At 37.1% G+C, this 18,687-nt stretch overlaps 9 protein-coding genes across 9 annotated transcripts; 7 read left to right on the top strand and 2 right to left on the bottom strand.

Moving 5' to 3' along the window:
• Positions 1-1,037: 1,037 nt before the first annotated feature.
• CDC20 (ubiquitin-protein transferase activating protein CDC20) lies at positions 1,038-2,696 on the top strand (the record flags this gene model as incomplete). The annotated part of the gene is made up of 1 exon (XM_041553138.1): positions 1,038-2,696. One exon carries the CDS (start codon positions 1,038-1,040, stop codon positions 2,694-2,696), a length of 1,659 nt encoding a protein of 552 aa, XP_041409072.1.
• Positions 2,697-2,947: 251 nt separating this feature from the next.
• On the top strand, positions 2,948-3,931 carry SNF4 (AMP-activated serine/threonine-protein kinase regulatory subunit SNF4; the record flags this gene model as incomplete). Its single annotated transcript, XM_041553137.1, has 1 exon — positions 2,948-3,931. One exon carries the CDS (start codon positions 2,948-2,950, stop codon positions 3,929-3,931), a length of 984 nt encoding a protein of 327 aa, XP_041409071.1.
• A 338-nt stretch (positions 3,932-4,269) lies between these two features.
• KABA2_13S05940 (uncharacterized protein) lies at positions 4,270-6,513 on the top strand (the record flags this gene model as incomplete). Its single annotated transcript, XM_041553136.1, has 1 exon — positions 4,270-6,513. The coding sequence occupies one exon, from the start codon at positions 4,270-4,272 to the stop codon at positions 6,511-6,513; it is 2,244 nt and encodes a 747-aa protein (XP_041409070.1).
• Positions 6,514-6,792: 279 nt separating this feature from the next.
• PBP2 (Pbp2p) lies at positions 6,793-8,091 on the top strand (the record flags this gene model as incomplete). Its single annotated transcript, XM_041553135.1, has 1 exon — positions 6,793-8,091. One exon carries the CDS (start codon positions 6,793-6,795, stop codon positions 8,089-8,091), a length of 1,299 nt encoding a protein of 432 aa, XP_041409069.1.
• Positions 8,092-8,519: 428 nt separating this feature from the next.
• On the top strand, positions 8,520-10,676 carry SLD3 (Sld3p; the record flags this gene model as incomplete). The annotated part of the gene is made up of 1 exon (XM_041553134.1): positions 8,520-10,676. The coding sequence occupies one exon, from the start codon at positions 8,520-8,522 to the stop codon at positions 10,674-10,676; it is 2,157 nt and encodes a 718-aa protein (XP_041409068.1).
• Positions 10,677-10,845: 169 nt separating this feature from the next.
• Positions 10,846-12,435, bottom strand: TAF6 (TATA-binding protein-associated factor TAF6; the record flags this gene model as incomplete). The annotated part of the gene is made up of 1 exon (XM_041553133.1): positions 10,846-12,435. The coding sequence occupies one exon, from the start codon at positions 12,433-12,435 to the stop codon at positions 10,846-10,848; it is 1,590 nt and encodes a 529-aa protein (XP_041409067.1).
• A 212-nt stretch (positions 12,436-12,647) lies between these two features.
• Positions 12,648-12,902, top strand: DAD3 (Dad3p; the record flags this gene model as incomplete). The annotated part of the gene is made up of 1 exon (XM_041553132.1): positions 12,648-12,902. The coding sequence occupies one exon, from the start codon at positions 12,648-12,650 to the stop codon at positions 12,900-12,902; it is 255 nt and encodes an 84-aa protein (XP_041409066.1).
• A 103-nt stretch (positions 12,903-13,005) lies between these two features.
• ARC40 (Arc40p) lies at positions 13,006-14,142 on the bottom strand (the record flags this gene model as incomplete). Its single annotated transcript, XM_041553131.1, has 1 exon — positions 13,006-14,142. The coding sequence occupies one exon, from the start codon at positions 14,140-14,142 to the stop codon at positions 13,006-13,008; it is 1,137 nt and encodes a 378-aa protein (XP_041409065.1).
• Positions 14,143-14,836: 694 nt separating this feature from the next.
• On the top strand, positions 14,837-18,517 carry AVO1 (Avo1p; the record flags this gene model as incomplete). The annotated part of the gene is made up of 1 exon (XM_041553130.1): positions 14,837-18,517. One exon carries the CDS (start codon positions 14,837-14,839, stop codon positions 18,515-18,517), a length of 3,681 nt encoding a protein of 1,226 aa, XP_041409064.1.
• Positions 18,518-18,687: the final 170 nt, after the last annotated feature.

Genomic DNA, 18,687 nt, shown 5'->3' with positions numbered 1-18,687 from the left:
CATTTACTTAAAGTATCAGTATTCTAATTTCATAATTTCATACGTCATATCATTCTGAAGAGATAGCAAGTTGCTCTTGCTCATCTACATCTGCTACGAAAGAATCAAATCCAGCCTTGACAAAGGATGCCTATGTATGTACACAATGTTGAATATGTAGCGGCAGCACTAAAAAGGCTAACATTAGCTTAACCTAACTGAAGGTGAAGGTAGCTAATATAAGTAGAATTTAGAGTGTGCTGCACTGTCGTATATATAATAACACATGATATATACTGCATAATGTAGTATTCGTTCCCCCTACATTGGGTTTATTGGAGCTACATAGTCCAACGTTACTATGCACAAAAGATGAGCAGTTTAACAACAGCAACTCTGTTTAACACACAATATTCCAACCCCTACAGAGTTCAAACTGATCATATTGGAGGAAAGAACTAATTAAGTTTCGAACGATTATAAATGACACAACAGATAAAAGTCCGAGACTAAAGAATATATATATATATGTCATACTCTAGCAAGTTTTAAATACACTGAGTTTTTTTAGTAAGTTGTTATATATTTTGAGAGAAGTAAATGAATTTGCTGTTGTAATAATATCGGTAGCGGTTCAGTTCACCAGTGGATACTTCGTTATTATGTATTATTAAGTATCTTCTTCAAGGATAATATATATTTCACAGTAGTGACTTTCGTTGCAACTGAACAACAAACTAAACGGGAAAATACTTGATATCACATCACCCCCCACAAACCCCTTTCCAGAAAACATACGCTGATCATCTCAGGGTACTCTACTCGCTTTTGTTTACGTTACGTTACTCAACGTCTATGTCGTTTGTTGATGGGGCCCCTTCTTACTTTTCCTTCCTCATAACGATTCCGCATTCGGTAATTTGTAAATAGTGAGAACAATTAACACAAGAAATTTTTCAAAGTCAAAAATCATTTAAAAAGGATGAAACCACAGGAACTAGCATTATCTACTAAGAAGGAATAAATCAAGCTGCTCTAGCAACAACACTAAGGAAATAATGAAGAGTAGTAATAATCCACATAGGTCTGTATTGTCGACCACCTCGCCGGCCAAATTGAATGTGATCTCAGAGCGTCGACCAGGAGAAGGAAAAGTAAGCAAATTGTCACTTACGAGGACCAGTTCCTTGGATATAAGACCAAGAATGCCTCAATTCAATAGACCTACGTTGACGAAGGGAAATAGGCCTCAGTTGTTGAGGCGTAATTCTTCATTTTTCAAGTGCAATGAGTTCACCAAGGGAGAGGACGATGACGATGACGATAATGATAATGATGAGACTTTACCAAGTGGTGCAGGGGATAGATTCATCCCTTTGCTACAGAATGGTATGCAGGCAAGAATTGATCACAGAGAGTTGAAAGAAGAACTACCTCCACCGGATGCATCTCCAGTGACACACTTACGTGCTCAAAAGAAATGTGTCTTCAAGACTCAAGTAGCACAAGCATGCGGACTTAATGTCAATGAACGTATATTACAATATTTACCACAACCACCAGTAGCAAACTTCAAACGATATGAAATGAAATCAAGGTCTCAATTTAGGTTTGATAGTAACGATAATGAATCACCAATGTTATTGAAATTACGTAAGATTGGAACCAATCCAGAAAGGATTCTTGACGCTCCAGGGTTTCAAGACGATTTTTATTTGAATTTATTAAGTTGGTCAAGACGTAATATCTTAGCCATTGCATTAGAATCATCATTATATCTATGGAATGCCACGTCGGGGCAAGTCTCATTATTAACGGAACTTGAAGGTGCACTGATAACTAGCGTTACATGGTCTGATGATGATTGTCATATTTCTGTGGGTACAGATAATGGTAACACACAAGTATGGGATACAGAGACATCATCAAAGGTTAGAACAATGAGATCAGGGTTAGGCGTAAGGATAGGTTCTCAATCATGGTTAGAAACTCTAATTGCTACAGGATCTCGTTCGGGAGAGATACAAATTAATGATGTAAGAGTACGTGATCATATAGTAAGCCGTTGGGACCGTCATGAAGGGGAAGTATGTGGTCTTGCTTATAAATGCGATGGGACACAATTGGCTTCTGGTGGTAATGATAATACTGTGATTCTTTGGGACACCAGAAACTCTATGCCTATATTTACAAAGAGAGCCCACAACGCAGCAGTGAAAGCCATATCGTGGTGTCCTTATATTCCGAATTTATTAGCAACAGGAGGGGGTCAAGCCGATAAACATATTCATTTCTGGAATACCACTACGGGGAACAAACTAGGCTCGATAAATACAGGCTCTCAAGTGTCATCATTACATTGGGGTCAAAGTTATTCATCTGCCGAAGGTCCAAATTCCGCTATGCATAGAGAAATTGTAGCAACAGGGGGTAACCCAAGTAATGCGATCTCTGTATTTGATTACGACACCAAATATAAAGTGGCAGAAATCCCACATGCCCACGAAACAAGGATATGTGGATCACAACTGTCACCAGATGGTACCACCTTAGCAACAGTCGGGGGTGATGAGAACCTCAAGTTCTTCAAAGTGTTTGATCCTCGTCGTGCAATCCGTCGCCGTACAAAGACTGCACTGGGACCATTACCGCCAAATGAACACCAGGAACTTGACCCATCGACGTCACAGGCTAGAACCGATTATATAATCAGATAACAAACTACCATATATAGTTTTTGAAATAATTCAAGTCAATATTCCGACTACTACTTTCTACTCTTTACTACTCTAAATAACGTATAGGTCACGTGCGGTGTCGAGCTCGCGAACGCAATTTTGCCTTTTTTGCTTTGTTGAAAGAATTTTAAAAAGAACAAAACAATTGACAACAACAATACCAACTACGGCTTGATTTATTAGGGAGTTGGGGGGTTAAAGCCAGTTAAGGAGATTGAACACTTATCAGTATGAACGAGACTGGTGCTGTTTCAGACAGTCATGATGTGGAGAAAGTTTTGGTGGAGCAGAAGCTTGCCGTTGAGTCGATTAGAACGTTTTTGAAGAGTAAAACATCGTACGATGTGTTACCTGTGTCATATAGGTTAGTGGTTCTGGATACGTCGTTGCTTGTAAAGAAGTCTTTGAATGTGTTGTTACAGAACAATATCGTCTCTGCACCATTGTGGGATTCGAAATCCTCAAAATTTGCGGGACTATTGACCTCTAACGATTTTATTAATGTCATTCAATATTATTTCTCAAACCCTGACAAGTTCGAGTTGATCGACAAGTTGCAACTGGAAGGGCTGAGGGATGTCGAGAGAGCCATTGGTGTTGAGCCTCTGGATACCGCATCGATTCATCCATCGCGACCTTTATTTGAAGCTTGTCTTAAGATGTTGGATTCCAAGAGTCGTAGAATCCCATTGATCGATAAAGACGAAGAAACCCACCGTGAGATTGTCGTGAGTGTACTGACACAATATAGAATCCTCAAGTTTGTATCTTTGAATTGTAGGGAAACTCATTTTTTGAAGAGACCTATTGGCGACTTAGGGATTGTCAGTGATCATGAAGTTAAGAGTTGTCATATGACTACGCCTGTGATAGATGTAATCCAATTATTGTCACAAGGTGGAGTATCCTCGATTCCTATAGTGGATGATCAAGGAATCCTAGTAAACGTCTATGAAGCTGTTGATGTGCTAGGGCTGATTAAAGGCGGTATATACAACGATTTGTCTCTGAGTGTCGGGGAGGCTCTGATGCGTCGTAGTGACGACTTCGAAGGGGTGTACACTTGTACAAGAAATGATAGACTCTCTACGATTATGGACAACATCAGAAAGTCTCGTGTGCATAGATTTTTTGTCGTTGACGAGGCTGGTAGACTTGCTGGGGTGTTAACCTTGAGCGATATCCTAAACTACATTCTTTTGGGAGCCAATTAAAAAAACAAAAAAGGTTCGCTACCCAAGAGTAAGAATATTTCTTTTACTTTATTTTATTATTATGTATCTTCCTATTTAATGAACATCTATGTATCAATCAATCATCCACCTTTTTGAGCACCCCTTTCTGTGCTCTCTTATCGTATTAATCAGCATTAAATCATCGCTGAGATCGGCCAAGATACAATTTTTTCAATTCTTGAAAAACTCTTCGAATATAAAAGAGATGAGATAAGAAAGTGGATGGAATGGAATGGGTTTTACGTCTTCAACAACGATATATTAAATTATAGTGGTGGTGAGTAGATCAGTCATACAGAGGTATATTGATTTTTAATATGACTGACTCTAGAAGAGTAAGAAGCGTTCAGATACGGCATAGATTGACCAAACATGATTGTCCCGAAACGATGCCTCCTTGGGAAGAAAAACCTGCCATAAAACAAGTTACTATGAGAGGAACCATTGTAGGTTTAGCCATTGGGTCCATTGTCTTGATATCTAATTTCCAATTTGGGTTACAGACCGGGTGGGTGTCGATGATGTCGTTACCATCTGCTTTACTTGCTGTCGCATTCTTTAAACAAGTTTGGCCATTATTTTATCCTCAGTGTTGTCCATTCAGTGATGTCGAGATAGTTTATGTGCAAAGTCTCGCAGTAGCTGTCGGTACAGGTCCATTGTCATTTGGGTTTATTGGGGTGATACCTGCAATTGAGAAATTTGTTACTTTTGAAGAAAGTGGGTACTCTAGAGTTCAAGGGACGTCGTTTAGTTTGGCACAATTATTAGTGTGGTCCTGTTCTTTAGCATTTTTCGGCATATTCTTTGCTGTGCCATTAAGGAAACAAGTTATTGTAAAGGAGAAATTGAGATTTCCAAGTGGGAGTGCTACTGCCATTCTTATTGCTGTCCTTAGTGGGTCTGAAGTCTTACAAGAAGTAACAACAGATGAATTGATGGACATGAGAAACAGACGTTTGAATGCCGAATGCCCAGAAGTGTTACGGTTGGATGAAGAAGAAGTTCAAGAGAATGACCCTCTGACTCACCAGGGGAATACCGAATCCTACAATTCTTATGGAGGCAATAATACAAATGAGCACGAACACAATTCAGAATCTACATTGACCAGTGATAGCAGTTCATATGGTAAGAATATGATGATTCTTACAAGGACATTTATAGTGTCGGCTGTATACACTATTGCTTCGTATTTTCTCCCCATCATGCGTAGCATTCCAGTGTTTGGGCGATATGCTTCAAAACATTACTTATGGAATTTTCAACCATCGCCAGCTTATATTGGTCAAGGGATTATTATGGGTTTACCAACGGTTAGTTATATGCTATTTGGATCATTTTTAGGTTGGATAGTTTTAGCCAGTTTAGCAAAACATAAAGGTTGGGTTCAATCAGATGCTGATGTTGGAGATTGGGAACATGGCGTACAAGGTTGGATTCTGTGGTGTTCTTTGTCCATTATGGTGGCAGACAGTGTTGTTGGTTTTCTAGTGGTCACTACGAAATCATTAGTAAGATTCATGCTTGTAGATGATAAAGCAGAATTATTAAACACAATTTGGGATGATTCTTTAAAATCACTATTATTAGAGGAAGAACGTGCATTAAACAAACGTGCATCCCAATCCAGTTCTCGTACTCAAGAGACTATACGACTTGTGAGTACTATGGTGGAACATGAGGTCGATTCGAGACATCTGGTCACTTATACAACGGTTCTCAGTGGACTAGTTGTGTCCAGCATGATATGTGTTATATTTATTGTCTATTTGTTTGGAAGTGATATAATACCTGTATATTCTATGGTTATTGCTTTGATATTTGCATTATTATTATCGATTTTGGGGATCCGTGCCTTAGGGGAGACTGATTTAAATCCTGTCAGTGGGATTGGTAAACTATCTCAATTGATATTTGCATTAATTATACCCAAGAATCACCCGGGAAATATCTTACTTAACATTGTCGCTGGGGGCGTCACAGAAGCTGGGGCTCAACAAGCTGGTGATCTAATGCAAGACCTAAAGACTGGTCATTTATTAAATGCATCACCAAGGGCACAATTTATTGCTCAGCTAATTGGTGTCGTTTGGTCTATCGTGTTATCAAGTGTTATGTACATATGTTACAACAAAGTATATGACTTACCAAATGATCAAATTAGAATACCAACGGCTATAGTTTGGATCGATTGCGCAAGGTTGGTCGCTGGTAAAGATTTACCTGAACGTGCCTTGGAGTGCTCTGTGATATTTGGTAGTATATTTGCATTGTTATCATTTGTCAAGAACGTGTTTGCAAGTACTGAACATCCACCTAGATGGCTATATTATATTCCTTCCGGAGTAGCCGTTGGGGTTGGTATCTACAATGTACCAAGTTTTACTATTGCGAGATTTTTGGGTGGTCTACTGTCTCATTTGTGGCTAAAGCACCAAAGAGGCGATCTCAGCATGAAAACCAGCATGATCGTCTTCAGTTCAGGGCTTGTCCTAGGGGAAGGGGTTTGCTCCATCGTGACTATGACCCTGAGCTCATTGAATGTCCCTCACTGGTGACACTTCGTTATTTGAGCCTTATGTAGACGTTCTATAGTTTCCTCGATTCTCATTGGGCCATTGGGTCCCTGCTGACTCCAAAAAAAACTGGCATTACCCGGAGATCACGAGAGTGTGAGTATTTTTATGTAGGCCAAAATTAAAATTTCGTTTTTATAAAAAAAATCAGTTTGAAACGTTTCATTCAAAAGGGGAGACACCATGATAAGGTCTGCTTTTGATATTTGTTATTAGTGAAGTTCAAATTGGAAAGAAATACATACCAATATAGAAGAAACAATGAGTGACGAGATGGAGACTACAATTGAGAGTCCTAGTCTTTTAGTGAGTGGATTGAAAAGAAAGAGCGAGAACGCTGGTGAGGAGCCACATTTGGAGGCAGCTATTAAAAGAGTGGCCTTGAATGAGGAAGATATTGTTAAGGATAATATTACTAGTCTTAAGACAGAAGATGATGAGACCTCTGATGGTTCTAGAAGTTCCAGTAATAATTCTGATCTAGTGAACCTACGGATGTTGTGTCTCGTGAGAGAGGCGTCGTTGATTGTGGGATCAAAAGGTGAGACAATATCGAGGATTAAAAATGAGACGTCGACAAGAATCAATGTTTCTGAGAATATTAAAGGTGTTCCTGAACGCGTAGTATACTTCAGGGGTTCTTGTGAAAATGTTGCTAAAGCGTTTGGTAAAGTGAGTAGAATTCTCAGCGGTGCCATGTTACAAGAAGAGAAAGAAAACAAAGATATTCCGAAGAAATCAGCAGAAGAAGGTGATAAAGATATAGAGAATACAATCCCGATCACTGTACATTTACTCATACCCCATCATTTAATGGGATATGTCATTGGGAAGCATGGTTCACGTCTTAAGGAGATAGAAGAGTTAAGTGCAGCAAGATTATCAGCATCACCATATCAATTATTACCATCAAATGATAGAATTTTGAAGGTGACAGGTGTTGCAGATGCTTTACATATTGCAACTTTCTACGTTGCTCAAACCATGACTAACTTCAAAGATAATTTGAGAAACAAGAAAACCGTATTTTATCAACCGGGACCACTATATTCGGTCCTAGGAAAGAATAATCATTATCACAATCATAATAATAATAGCAATATAAATAACAATGGCTACCGCAATAGAAATGGACTCTCCTTTAGAGGACCTATGTACGTGATGGTACCGCAGTCATTAGCCAATGGGCCCAATAATCAACCTGGAGCTGTATATACACCCGAAACTGCTGCAAATGCGAAATCTTTCATTCCAACGCTACAGATTCCGAACGTTAGAGTCGTCGAAATACCACCGCAGCCACAACAGCCCTTATTGCAACAAGATGTATATATTGACGAGAACTTCGTAGGGAATATCATAGGTAAGGAGGGGAAACATATCAACTCGATTAAGGAGACCACTGGCTGTTCAATTTTCATTGAGGGTCCAACAAAGGGTGCCAAAGAACGGAAATTAACCATCAAAGGTACACCTATGGGCTCCCAAGCAGCCATCATGTTAATAAGCAACAAGATCGACCTTGATAGAAACAACTCCAACAGCAATAGCAGCAATTGATATTATTTTTTGCTGTCATTAAGAGACACTTTAATGATCCCGCGATAACATGCAATTAGACACCATTCTCGATAATGGTCGGGATCATATCATGATAAATAAGATTAACAAATCGAAAGATATGTAAATGTATATGTTTTGTATAAAAAGAACTAGCATTGATCCTGTTCATACTTTTCAGCTTATCTTCTCTTCTCTTCTAATTCACACGTCTAAAAGGTTTGTTCCAGCCTTCTTGGCATAAAGATAGGAATTTCATCTCTTCTGGAAGACTACAATTTTTTTTTCAGCTGACAATAAAAAGAATGTACACACAAACGAAATCTAAGAAGAAGTAGTGAAAGAGGTAGTAGTATACACATTAAAAAGAAAACTTTAAGAATCTAGAACAGGCTGTTAAACCTATAGTTTTATTTACATTCTCGATTATGAGATGGAAACTCATTGCCAGAGTAACCACACTCCCGAAGTCTTTAGATATCGACTGGAAAACCCCACAAGCTATCGATAGCGACAGTATTCCCAGTGAAACTTTAGACTTGATAGATAAAAGTAGTTGTTACGCAGCGATATTTGTATTCCAGGAGGATAAGGAGTATTTTTGTCTCGAAAAATATGGCAAACGGTGGTGGGTGAGATGGAGGATACTACAACTGATCGAATCTGACTTACAGAGTACATATAACCGGTCTTCTTCTAGTAAATCAAATAAATTAGGTTCTGATACAAATTGGTCGCAACTAGATCTTATGGAACTGCTACCGTATTGGTGTTTCCAACGAATTTTGCAACCAACAAATGGAAATAAACGTAGTCTTCAACTGAATATGACACCACCAAATGTTAATATTACATCACAGAAACAAAATAATCATGCAAATGCAGAGAATGATAATACTAATAGGGACCCTAAGGACTACCTTGTCTCAAGATATAATGAATTATTGTTTTCTCCCGATATAGCATTAGCATACTTTGTTAAGTCAACTTTGGTAAGGTTTTATAATATGTGCAAATCCACCGCGGAAGCTAAAGATTTAAAATTATTATATAAGAGTACATTGGAGTTATTAGTGATGAATATCGTGGATTTTGATAAGAGACATTTGAAACAAAATTTGTTGACGATGGATAAAGCATTGGCTGTTGGGCCACACAATTTTACAAAAGCAAGGCATCATTGCCTTAACAAATATCACATACACATAGCTGATGATGGATCTATAACGAATCCTAGAATAAATGATTTAGAGATCGTATTGAAAGCTCGAGAAATCAAATTACAAATAATATTATTGTTAGAGTTAATTAATCAGTTCCATTTAGATAAAAACTTCCAAAATTTTCAGGAAAAGTATAAACCACAATTAAAACATAGATCATTGAATGTTACTCGAAGGGGTCGAACGCGAATAAGAACAATAGAGAAACAGAATACAAATACTGTTATTGATTATTGCGAATTGCTAGACCTATACTTGGATAAATTATCAATTTTAGAGATGTTACTTGAAACAAGTGTTACCATAAGTCCCACCGATGGTGAAAGTGACACTTTGACTGATTATAGAAAGAGCATATTAAATAAAACAAAGGAGTCATCGTCGACTGGGTTCACAAGGTACATTTTAATACCATATTTTAGTAAAAAATTGCCGAACACGGTTAGATTTATTATGCGAAAGATTAAAGGTCCGAATCTAAAATCCATAAGTTCAACGATATCAAAGAATGAAAATAAGACAAAAGATACTGTTCAGCAATTGTATGAAATGGACTCAAGACCAGGTTCGGCTCCTGAAAGTATTGTATCAACACCATCGTCTCTAAAAAGTGCAGGCTCGTATAAAAGACCAAGTCTTTCTAGGAGACCAAGTTTTAGTAGTCAACAGAATTTATCCCTGTCACCTGAGCTTTTAGAATCTAGAACAAATTCCAACCTAAGTGAATTTTTGGAGGCAGAAGCGAAAGCACTGAGAAAGTTACCATCATCATTATCAAGAACATCATCTGATTTGATGATAAATAAACTACAACGGAGGCAATTTAAGGCTGAAGAACTGTCTACCAAGAAAGACATTGCAGCTTTTGCTTCTAGGTCTAAGACAATGACAAATTTTACCCAAGCTTCTGAAAATCAAGGATCCGCTGTAAATGCATCCCCTAAATCTTTCCGTAGAGTTGGTAAACGAACACGTTCAAGCTTAGGTGATTTATCGTCAGCAACTATGGATAATAATCAGCTCCAGAATGAAACATCTATACAAGTTATGGCTACGCCTATGGGGAAGAGAGTTAAAACTACAATATCGAGGGAGGTTGATATGGGTCTCATAGTTGAATCTCCGACAGTAGCAACTCATCCAATTCAAAATTCTAAGAGCAGTGTGGTCTCACCTTTATCAAGCATTAATGATAAGGTGATACGTACACCACCTATAAACCAACGGCTATCCCAAGCGCCAGTACTGGACCAAGTTATCGAGTCGACACCAATGGATAAGCCGACTCAAAAGCAGAATGAGAACCAACCCACATTACTTCCCGTAAAGAAGAAAGTTAGAAGAAGGTTATTTGGACCATGATAATTTTTCATTCTCATTATATATAAAAAGTCACCATGTGAATCGGCATTGCATTAAATATATAATATAAAATTTATTACTATTATTACTATTATTATTATTATTATTACACAGAATAGAACAACTGTCACTAATTATATCTGTACGTGGAGGCTGAGCCTTGAAATACTCATTCCCCAAAGAACATTGCATCTACTAACTGCCTAGCATCATCTCTCTTGAGTATTTGGCTAGCAATTATAACCCCAGTCCTATAGACCAATTTTTGTTTGGTATCATCATTTATTTCCTTCTTTTCTTCTCCAGATTCTTCATATATCTCTGGTAAATCCTTCTTAAGGACACAAATTGCATTTATTACCACATCTACTAAGTAAAATAATTCTTTATCAGTAAATTTAGTTTTGTTGTTTATTATAGTTTCTGACTCGGAACATTGATCTAGTGTTAAATTCTGTTCGTTAAACACTAATCTGGCCCAATTGTGTAGGTTACCAAAAAAAAATCTGATAGATTCTGATTCTAGAACAGTTATACCCTTAAGACAGCCATAATAAGTACCAAAAACACGGTTTGTATCTAGGAAAGTCTTCAACAGTGTTCTTGTCACTCTAGGTTTTAGGGATTTATACACCTCTGGGAATTTCTTTAGAACATAATCTAATAATGAAGCAGCAAAATCACGTAATGCGTTGGTCTTCTCTAAGAAATCATTGGTGGCTTCAGGAGTCTCTGAGGTTGGAGCACCACCGAGCTTCTTGGCCAATAACAGGGTTAAAATAGATGGCATTAAGGAATGGATATAAGGCTCCAAAAAGATGGAAGGATTATTTAGCAACGAATAGATTGTTTCAAGAATTGTCGTTAGTAATTGTAAATCTGATAAATTATGTGTAATTTGTTCTGCGATAAATTGAATGAAGTATGGAACCAATTGATGTAACCCACTATCAGTCTTTAAAGAAGTTAAAGCAGCAGCTTTGAGATGTTGTTGGTGACTATTATGTTCTGATAAGTCATTACTATTTTCCTTCGCAGTTAGTGCTGAAATAATCTTATTGAAATAAATTTGTAGTTCTTTAGATAGAACGTGTTTAACTAAAGGCTTTACTTCAACGTTGGTATTTTGACCCGGTTTCACGGCAGTTACTGGTAGAGATGTTTGTCCATTACTATTAGTTTCATTTTGTTTTTGAGTAACTGGGTTATTAGAAGAAGAACTTTGTAAAGAGTTAGTATTTAATGTTGAGACGATTGCACCTCTTGTAGTTGGAGGAATCGTAGTTCTAATTTCGTTGATATTAGGATTTTGTGCAATAGCGGGTTGTACACCTTCTACTGCTAGCCAATGTGTAGTAAATGTTGGTAAACGTGGCACCTGTGGCAAAGGTTCATTTATTAATTTATCTAGATCCACTTCTTCTTCGTCTATATAATAAACTGGTTGTCCACCAGTGACATTCACACGTTTAAAAGTGACATCTTTATCTCTAGCGGAGCCATCATGGTAACCATAGAGTGGCTCTACATTCAGTACATTCAGGGCCTTTGCCACATCTTCAGTAGATAGCACTTCTGTCTTTGAATGACGTTTAAATTTCACGGCTTGCTCAATAATTTCAAGGATTCGATATTCGACGTCCATAGCGAGAGCCTTCAAAACATCATCACTAATTCCATCTAGACCAAGCGACTCGGCGACATCCTTGACAGTATCCTGTGGTGACCAAATAGTATATGATTGTTGCTGATTAGACATTTGATTGTTCCTTGTTCTGTTTGGTTTTTCTCTTATCTTTCTCTCTTTTGGTTGTATTGCTGGTTGGTATATTTATAATCTTTTTCAATTCGTCTTTAAGTCGAAACTTTTCAGAAATTTAAACGCCATAAAATATAAATAAGTAAATAACTTTTTGATAAACAAGTAGTCACGTATTAGCCAGGACAAGAAGGGAAGACTATAAAGAGAGGATGGAAGCCCAATTGACACCGTTGCAGCAGAATGTATTAGATAAGTATAGCACACTGGCCACTTCGTTACACTCGCTGGATGCTGCGATCCAGGAGTTGAACGCAAACCAACGTAATAAGGACAAAACTAATGCGTCACCGGAAGAAGTATTAGCAGAGATGAGAGAGCTAGAAGTGAAGTTAGCATTAGTTGGAACATTGTTAAAAGGTAGTGTTTATTCGTATGTGCTGAGCAACCAAGGCCAGAAGGTATAATAATAGAAATAATAAAAGGATATTTATATTATATATTCACACAGATACGTACAAAATTTATATAATTTTAATGAAAATAACCAAAATGAAATGTACTGTAGGATCAAATGTTGTAAATGACAACTTTCCCGTCTAGACCACAAGCAGAAGCTTGGGTTACTTGACCATTTGCCTCCTTATAAGACAATAATTGAGTGATTGTATTCTCGTGAGTTGTTTCATTGACATCGGCAGAGACTTTACCTTTCAAATCCAATTGTTTGAATTTTCTCAAAGCTGAAATACCGAATGTGGTACTTGCATCTTCACTTTCATCTAGATCTTCGTTATTGTTGACAGCATTATGTACAGACGAATCCGCAGAAGCAGGTTTGTCTAGATCCTTAGCAAATTGCCATCCACCTGCAGCTTCTGTAAATAATACTGGATGATTGGAGAAACCTGCACATAGAATCTCATGATCATTAATCCATAACAAAGTGTTGAATGGTAACCCATCAGGAGCATTAATTTGAGAATGATTGTTTGCGGAATCAACAACATTCAAAGTACCTTCATGAGAAACATAACCAATACGTTCAACAGAGCTTCTCCATTGAACATCTTCGATATAACAACCATGATAGAATTCTCTAACCAGAGCACCAAATGGGAATTTTTCACCCCATGGAGAACCAGCGACAGCATCCTTGGAATCCAAACCCTTAATAAAACCAGAGAAGATACGCAAGTAACCGTCGGTACCACCTGAAGCCAGAAGAACACCATTAGCGTGCCATGATAGACATCCGACGGTTGACTTGATAGGCTTCTTGATATGTTTAGAGACCCACCAGTTGTTTTCTTGTTCGTAGTAACAAACAGCAATGATCCTAGCACTTGAACCAACAGCAAACTTGTAACCATTAGGAGCCCAAGCAACACATGTGGCGGCACGGTTAATTCTTAACAGGACCAATGTTGGTTTGTAAGTTCCATCACTTAGAGGTTCCCAGACGTAAGCATTTCTATCTTGAGAACATGTGACAATTCTACCATGGATAGAAATATCGACAGCTGTGACAGTCTTGTCATGGTTGGATAGAGTGGCCACTAACTGTGGGGTGCCATTTGTGAAACGATAGACAAGACAATCGTTCTTACAAGTCACTGCCAGTAACGATTTGTCTTGGGAAAAACAATGAGAATAGATAGGAGCTTTAACAAGCTTGAAGACAGCAGAAACGGAAGGGTTAGACATCAGGAGACTCTCGACTAGATGTGCGTAGTTGGTGATAGTTTATTAACTGGTTAACTGATAGGATTAGATCTCCCTTTCTTCCTCTTCAACTTATATGTTTTGACATCTCCCCCTTTTAATGTTTTTGCAAAAAGTCGTCGAGTGCTTTCGCTTCTTTCTCTTTTGGTGGAAATTTCAACAGGCATAAAGAGAGAGACTGAGAGAACGAGAACTATCAGAAGGTTCATCAACAAGACAGAGATCGATGTTAATTGAGGTGATTATATATGTTTGCAAGATGTTTGAACTATGTGTTAACCAGGAGATAAGATTATGCAATAGCCTAGGGCGCTCTCTTTCTTGTTGCTGTAGACTGGCTAGATTTGCAGTTGTAGACTTAGTTCTAAGAACACCTTACACCCACCTATAAATGGGAATAGGATATATGCAACTTATATAGTACTTGAATCATGTTCATCTGTGTGTGTATATATATGTATATATCTATCTTTGGAGATAGGTTTTCTTTTCTTTAAGTAGGGAATCTCTTGTATTTAGTAGTATTTATTTTTCATTTTGCCTGGTTTTCCCTCCAGTTTACTTCATTATTAAAATATTAATCCATTCAAGAACTCACATCCTAAGAGCCTGGTAAAAGAGCCTGACAAGACCTATAGCTACAAAAGGGCAAGGAGTCTCAGAGGGTTACGAGAAAATGGATACATCTGTAGCGGTCAACTCGCTCAGGGCTCGGTTCCTGAACGTTTGTCCTGAGAGAGATCAAGTCAGAAGGATTGTTAAACCTTTTGACTCTAAAAATCACAACAATTATACCTTGGATGATATTGATGATAGGATAAAGGATATGTATAGGAACAATAATGGAACTTACCTCTTACCCGAGTTGGAGTCACCTCCTATTATGACCAACTTCTTAGAGGACTATATTACAACTAGGAAGATTAGAAACGCAAAGGCTTATAACAGAAATAATAATAATATTCAAAATGATGATATGCAGGGACAAGAAACCCTCACCAAAAAATCTCAGTTAATAGATGATCCTTCGATCCTAAGGGGTGATAGTATGTTGTTTAATCCACAGGAAGTTGATAAAGTCACATCAGATAACACTAAATTAAATAACAATTATGGTCAAGTTAGTAGAAATAATGGAATTCCTCAGTTTGCTTCAGTGACCTACGATTCTGATGATTCTGATTCGGAATCACAAACTAAACATAAGAAATCAGCATTACCTTTCACTAGAATCTTTAAAGGTAATAAAAAGCAACCTCATAATAGGACTGTCGCGTCTCATATTACATCAGCGATTCCAGGAGCTACTACTGGTACAATTAGTGGTTCTAATGGAACTACATTAGCTCAAAAGAAATTAAAGAAGGATTCTATATATTCAATGAATTTTGATTACGATGATATTCTGGATGAAGACCTTGAGGATGAAGGTGAAGATGAAGATGAGGATAATGAGGATAATCAATTAAAATCACAATTTTTCCAATTGGATAGATCTACTTCTGCATTGAATGGTAACACAGCTAGCGGCTCAACAAATAATAATAATAATCAAAATATCAATAATGATAAATCAAAATTGGGGACAAAAGCATTTAGTTTAGATAGAAGGTCATTATTAGAAAATACCTTCTCTGTACCTAAAGATACTGACGGTCATTTAAGATCGGATACAAGTGATCGTTCTATGAGTAACGGTAGCCAGCAAGGAAATAACACAAATGATGCCGTTTCGTCAAGTGGTAATATTATTAATGTATCGAGACTTAAGTCACATTTACCACAAATTCCTATCCTCGAAAGTTCACGGAATAATGCCAACATAAACAATAATAATAATACAAACATTAATTCTTCTAAAAACACACATTCTGATCATGATATGAATAAAAATTCAAAAAGTGACAGTAGAATTGGCGATTCTGATTTGTCCGATATAGAATCCTTCATTAAGGAAGATGATTTAAAAAGTCTAAATTTGGATCATCACGACTCAAATAATAATAAATCATTGACTTTGACCCCTATAAACTCTAAGCCTATAGATTATGCACATAGTGTTAGTATAATTCATAGTGAGGGATTATCAGATGATGACGACGACGACGACAGTCATGTACGCCATGCAATGGATAGTACTTCTGAACAGCAAGATCTAAGTGAGGTATCCTCATTTGGCAAATCGTTGTTGGAATCGGAATATACAAGTAACGAATATTTGAAACAAGAAAATAGTGACAGTGCAACAGACCGTATATCGCTAGATACAGATATCGTGCATCACACAATATCTTCACATTCCATCCCTATCTCATTCGAAGGATATGGTTTATTCCAAGGAACAAATGATTCTACGTTGAATAATGTGTTAGATAGGGCAGTGACGAAAATTAAATCGAATGTACCTCATATGGGTCGTGATAGAGCCAATTCATCAGCGTCAAGAAGAAATTCAATAACTCAAACTTTAAATTCAAAACGTGCTTCATTAACCTCTAATCCAATGATAAAACCAAATATTTTACGACATCATTTGAGATCATCTTCCAACAATGTCACAGAGAGTAATAAATATTCTGGAGTATATGGCTCATCTTCACATAAAAATAAACCTCTATTGAAGAATGAAACTGTATCAAAGGTGCCTATAACGTCACGATCGTCAAGCCGTACAAGTAGAAGAAGTTCAAAGGATATAACATTACATTTTGAAAAGATACCCACCTCTCCAGTTGTGAAAACAACAAGTTCTCATTTATCGTCATTGTTTAATAAGAAAAAACACAAAGTTAGCAACCCTGTCGAGGTATTGGAGTATTTTTCATTTGTATCTGGCAATACCGTTCCTAGATTTGATGCAATGGATCTGGAAGTATATATCCAACTTTCAAAAAAATATAAGAGAAATTCTTTTAAAACTAAGGTTAGAAAGACTGCCAAGATATTTGATGTAATTGGATATATCCTATATCTTTATACCACTGAATTTAAGCCAGATAACATTGATCAAGATGGATTGGACATACATACTCTAATTAATCCAAACAATTTTGCATTACATATAGTTGATGAAGATGGTGAACCATTTGAAGATAATTTTGGGAAATTGAATAGAATCAGTACAATGCAATCTATCTCTGATAATGAAATTGTACTGTGTAAGGTTGGTGAACAAGAGAAATTGAAGAATGATGGAGAAACTCCAGTTCCTTATGATGTCAATGGCGATATTATAGAATATGCAAAATCAATATCATCAAAGACATCTGGTGGTACCAATAATGAAGACAACACACTGAACCAGTTAAGTTTTTACAAACCTATTGTTGGTGGTAATGTGGATGATCTGGCTAATAATGCCAATAGTTCAAATGTCCTTGAGGTTACTGTTTATATGTATCCAAACGTTAATCCAAAATTTAATTTCACAACTGTTAATGTGTTGGTTACAGGTAATATTAATGATATCCTTGCAAAATATTGTAGGATGAAGAATATGGATCCAAATGAATATGCTTTAAAGATGATAGGTAAGAACAGAATATTTGACTTGAACGATACCGTTTTGAGACTAGATGGTAACAATAAAGTGGAAATAATTTCCAAGAAAGAAGCTCGTAGATTACAGCTAGAAAAGATCAAACCTAATTTGACCAAGCCACAGTTGCCTACTATTCAAAGTAACGATTTAACACCAATGACTCTGGAACCCGCACCGGCATTCATGACTACAGAGGACACTAATGATGGTGCTGCCCCAGCAACTGAAGTACCTGTTCCATTCACAAAATTGCGTAAGACTTCTGGTAAGATCAAACTTAACCTTTCGAAACAGTCTTCTTCTGTTAGCAACAATATTAGTAGCAACAATTCAGGGAGTTTTTTTAAAAATAAGGACTCGTCGAGACACTCTTTGCATACACCGATGCAGAATTACCATAACAATCATTCGGGTATTCTAAATGAATATACGCCTGATAATGCAACGAGTAATAACAATTTTCAAGATTTGTTTTCCGGTGCATATCACAAGTATAAAGTTTGGAGGAGACAGCAGATGTCTCTGATCACCAAACACGAAAGAACGTTAGCATTAGATGGTGATTACGTATATATTGTACCACCGGAAGGTAAAATGCATTGGCATGAAAATGTCAAGACCAAATCATTCCATATAAGTCAAGTTATTCTTGTGAAAAAGTCCAAGAGGGTCGCTGAATACTTCAAGATATATGTTAGAAGGGGTCCCGATGATATCAAACGTTACTACTTTGAGGCTGTATCTGCACAGGAGTGTACTGAAATTGTTTCCCGTATTACTAATCTACTGAACGCCTACAAGATGAATCATAAATAGTGTATCTATCTATATATATAAGGGCTTAAGAAAATATGATGTTAAATACTCCGACCTGATTGGTCGGCGCGCTGTTCGGTCAAAGAACCCGAAGTTTGAATACCGAAAATTTCAATTTTAAAGGAATAAAAAATATGAATTATAAAGGATCTTAACTAACACTCCTAGAA

Source organism: Maudiozyma barnettii (assembly GCF_903064755.1).
Source record: "Maudiozyma barnettii strain CLIB 1767 genome assembly, contig: KABA2_13, whole genome shotgun sequence".
NCBI classification, from domain to species: domain Eukaryota; kingdom Fungi; phylum Ascomycota; class Saccharomycetes; order Saccharomycetales; family Saccharomycetaceae; genus Maudiozyma; species Maudiozyma barnettii.
The sequence above is the reverse complement of the archived record's forward strand: the minus strand, read 5'-3'. Positions and strand labels throughout refer to the sequence as shown.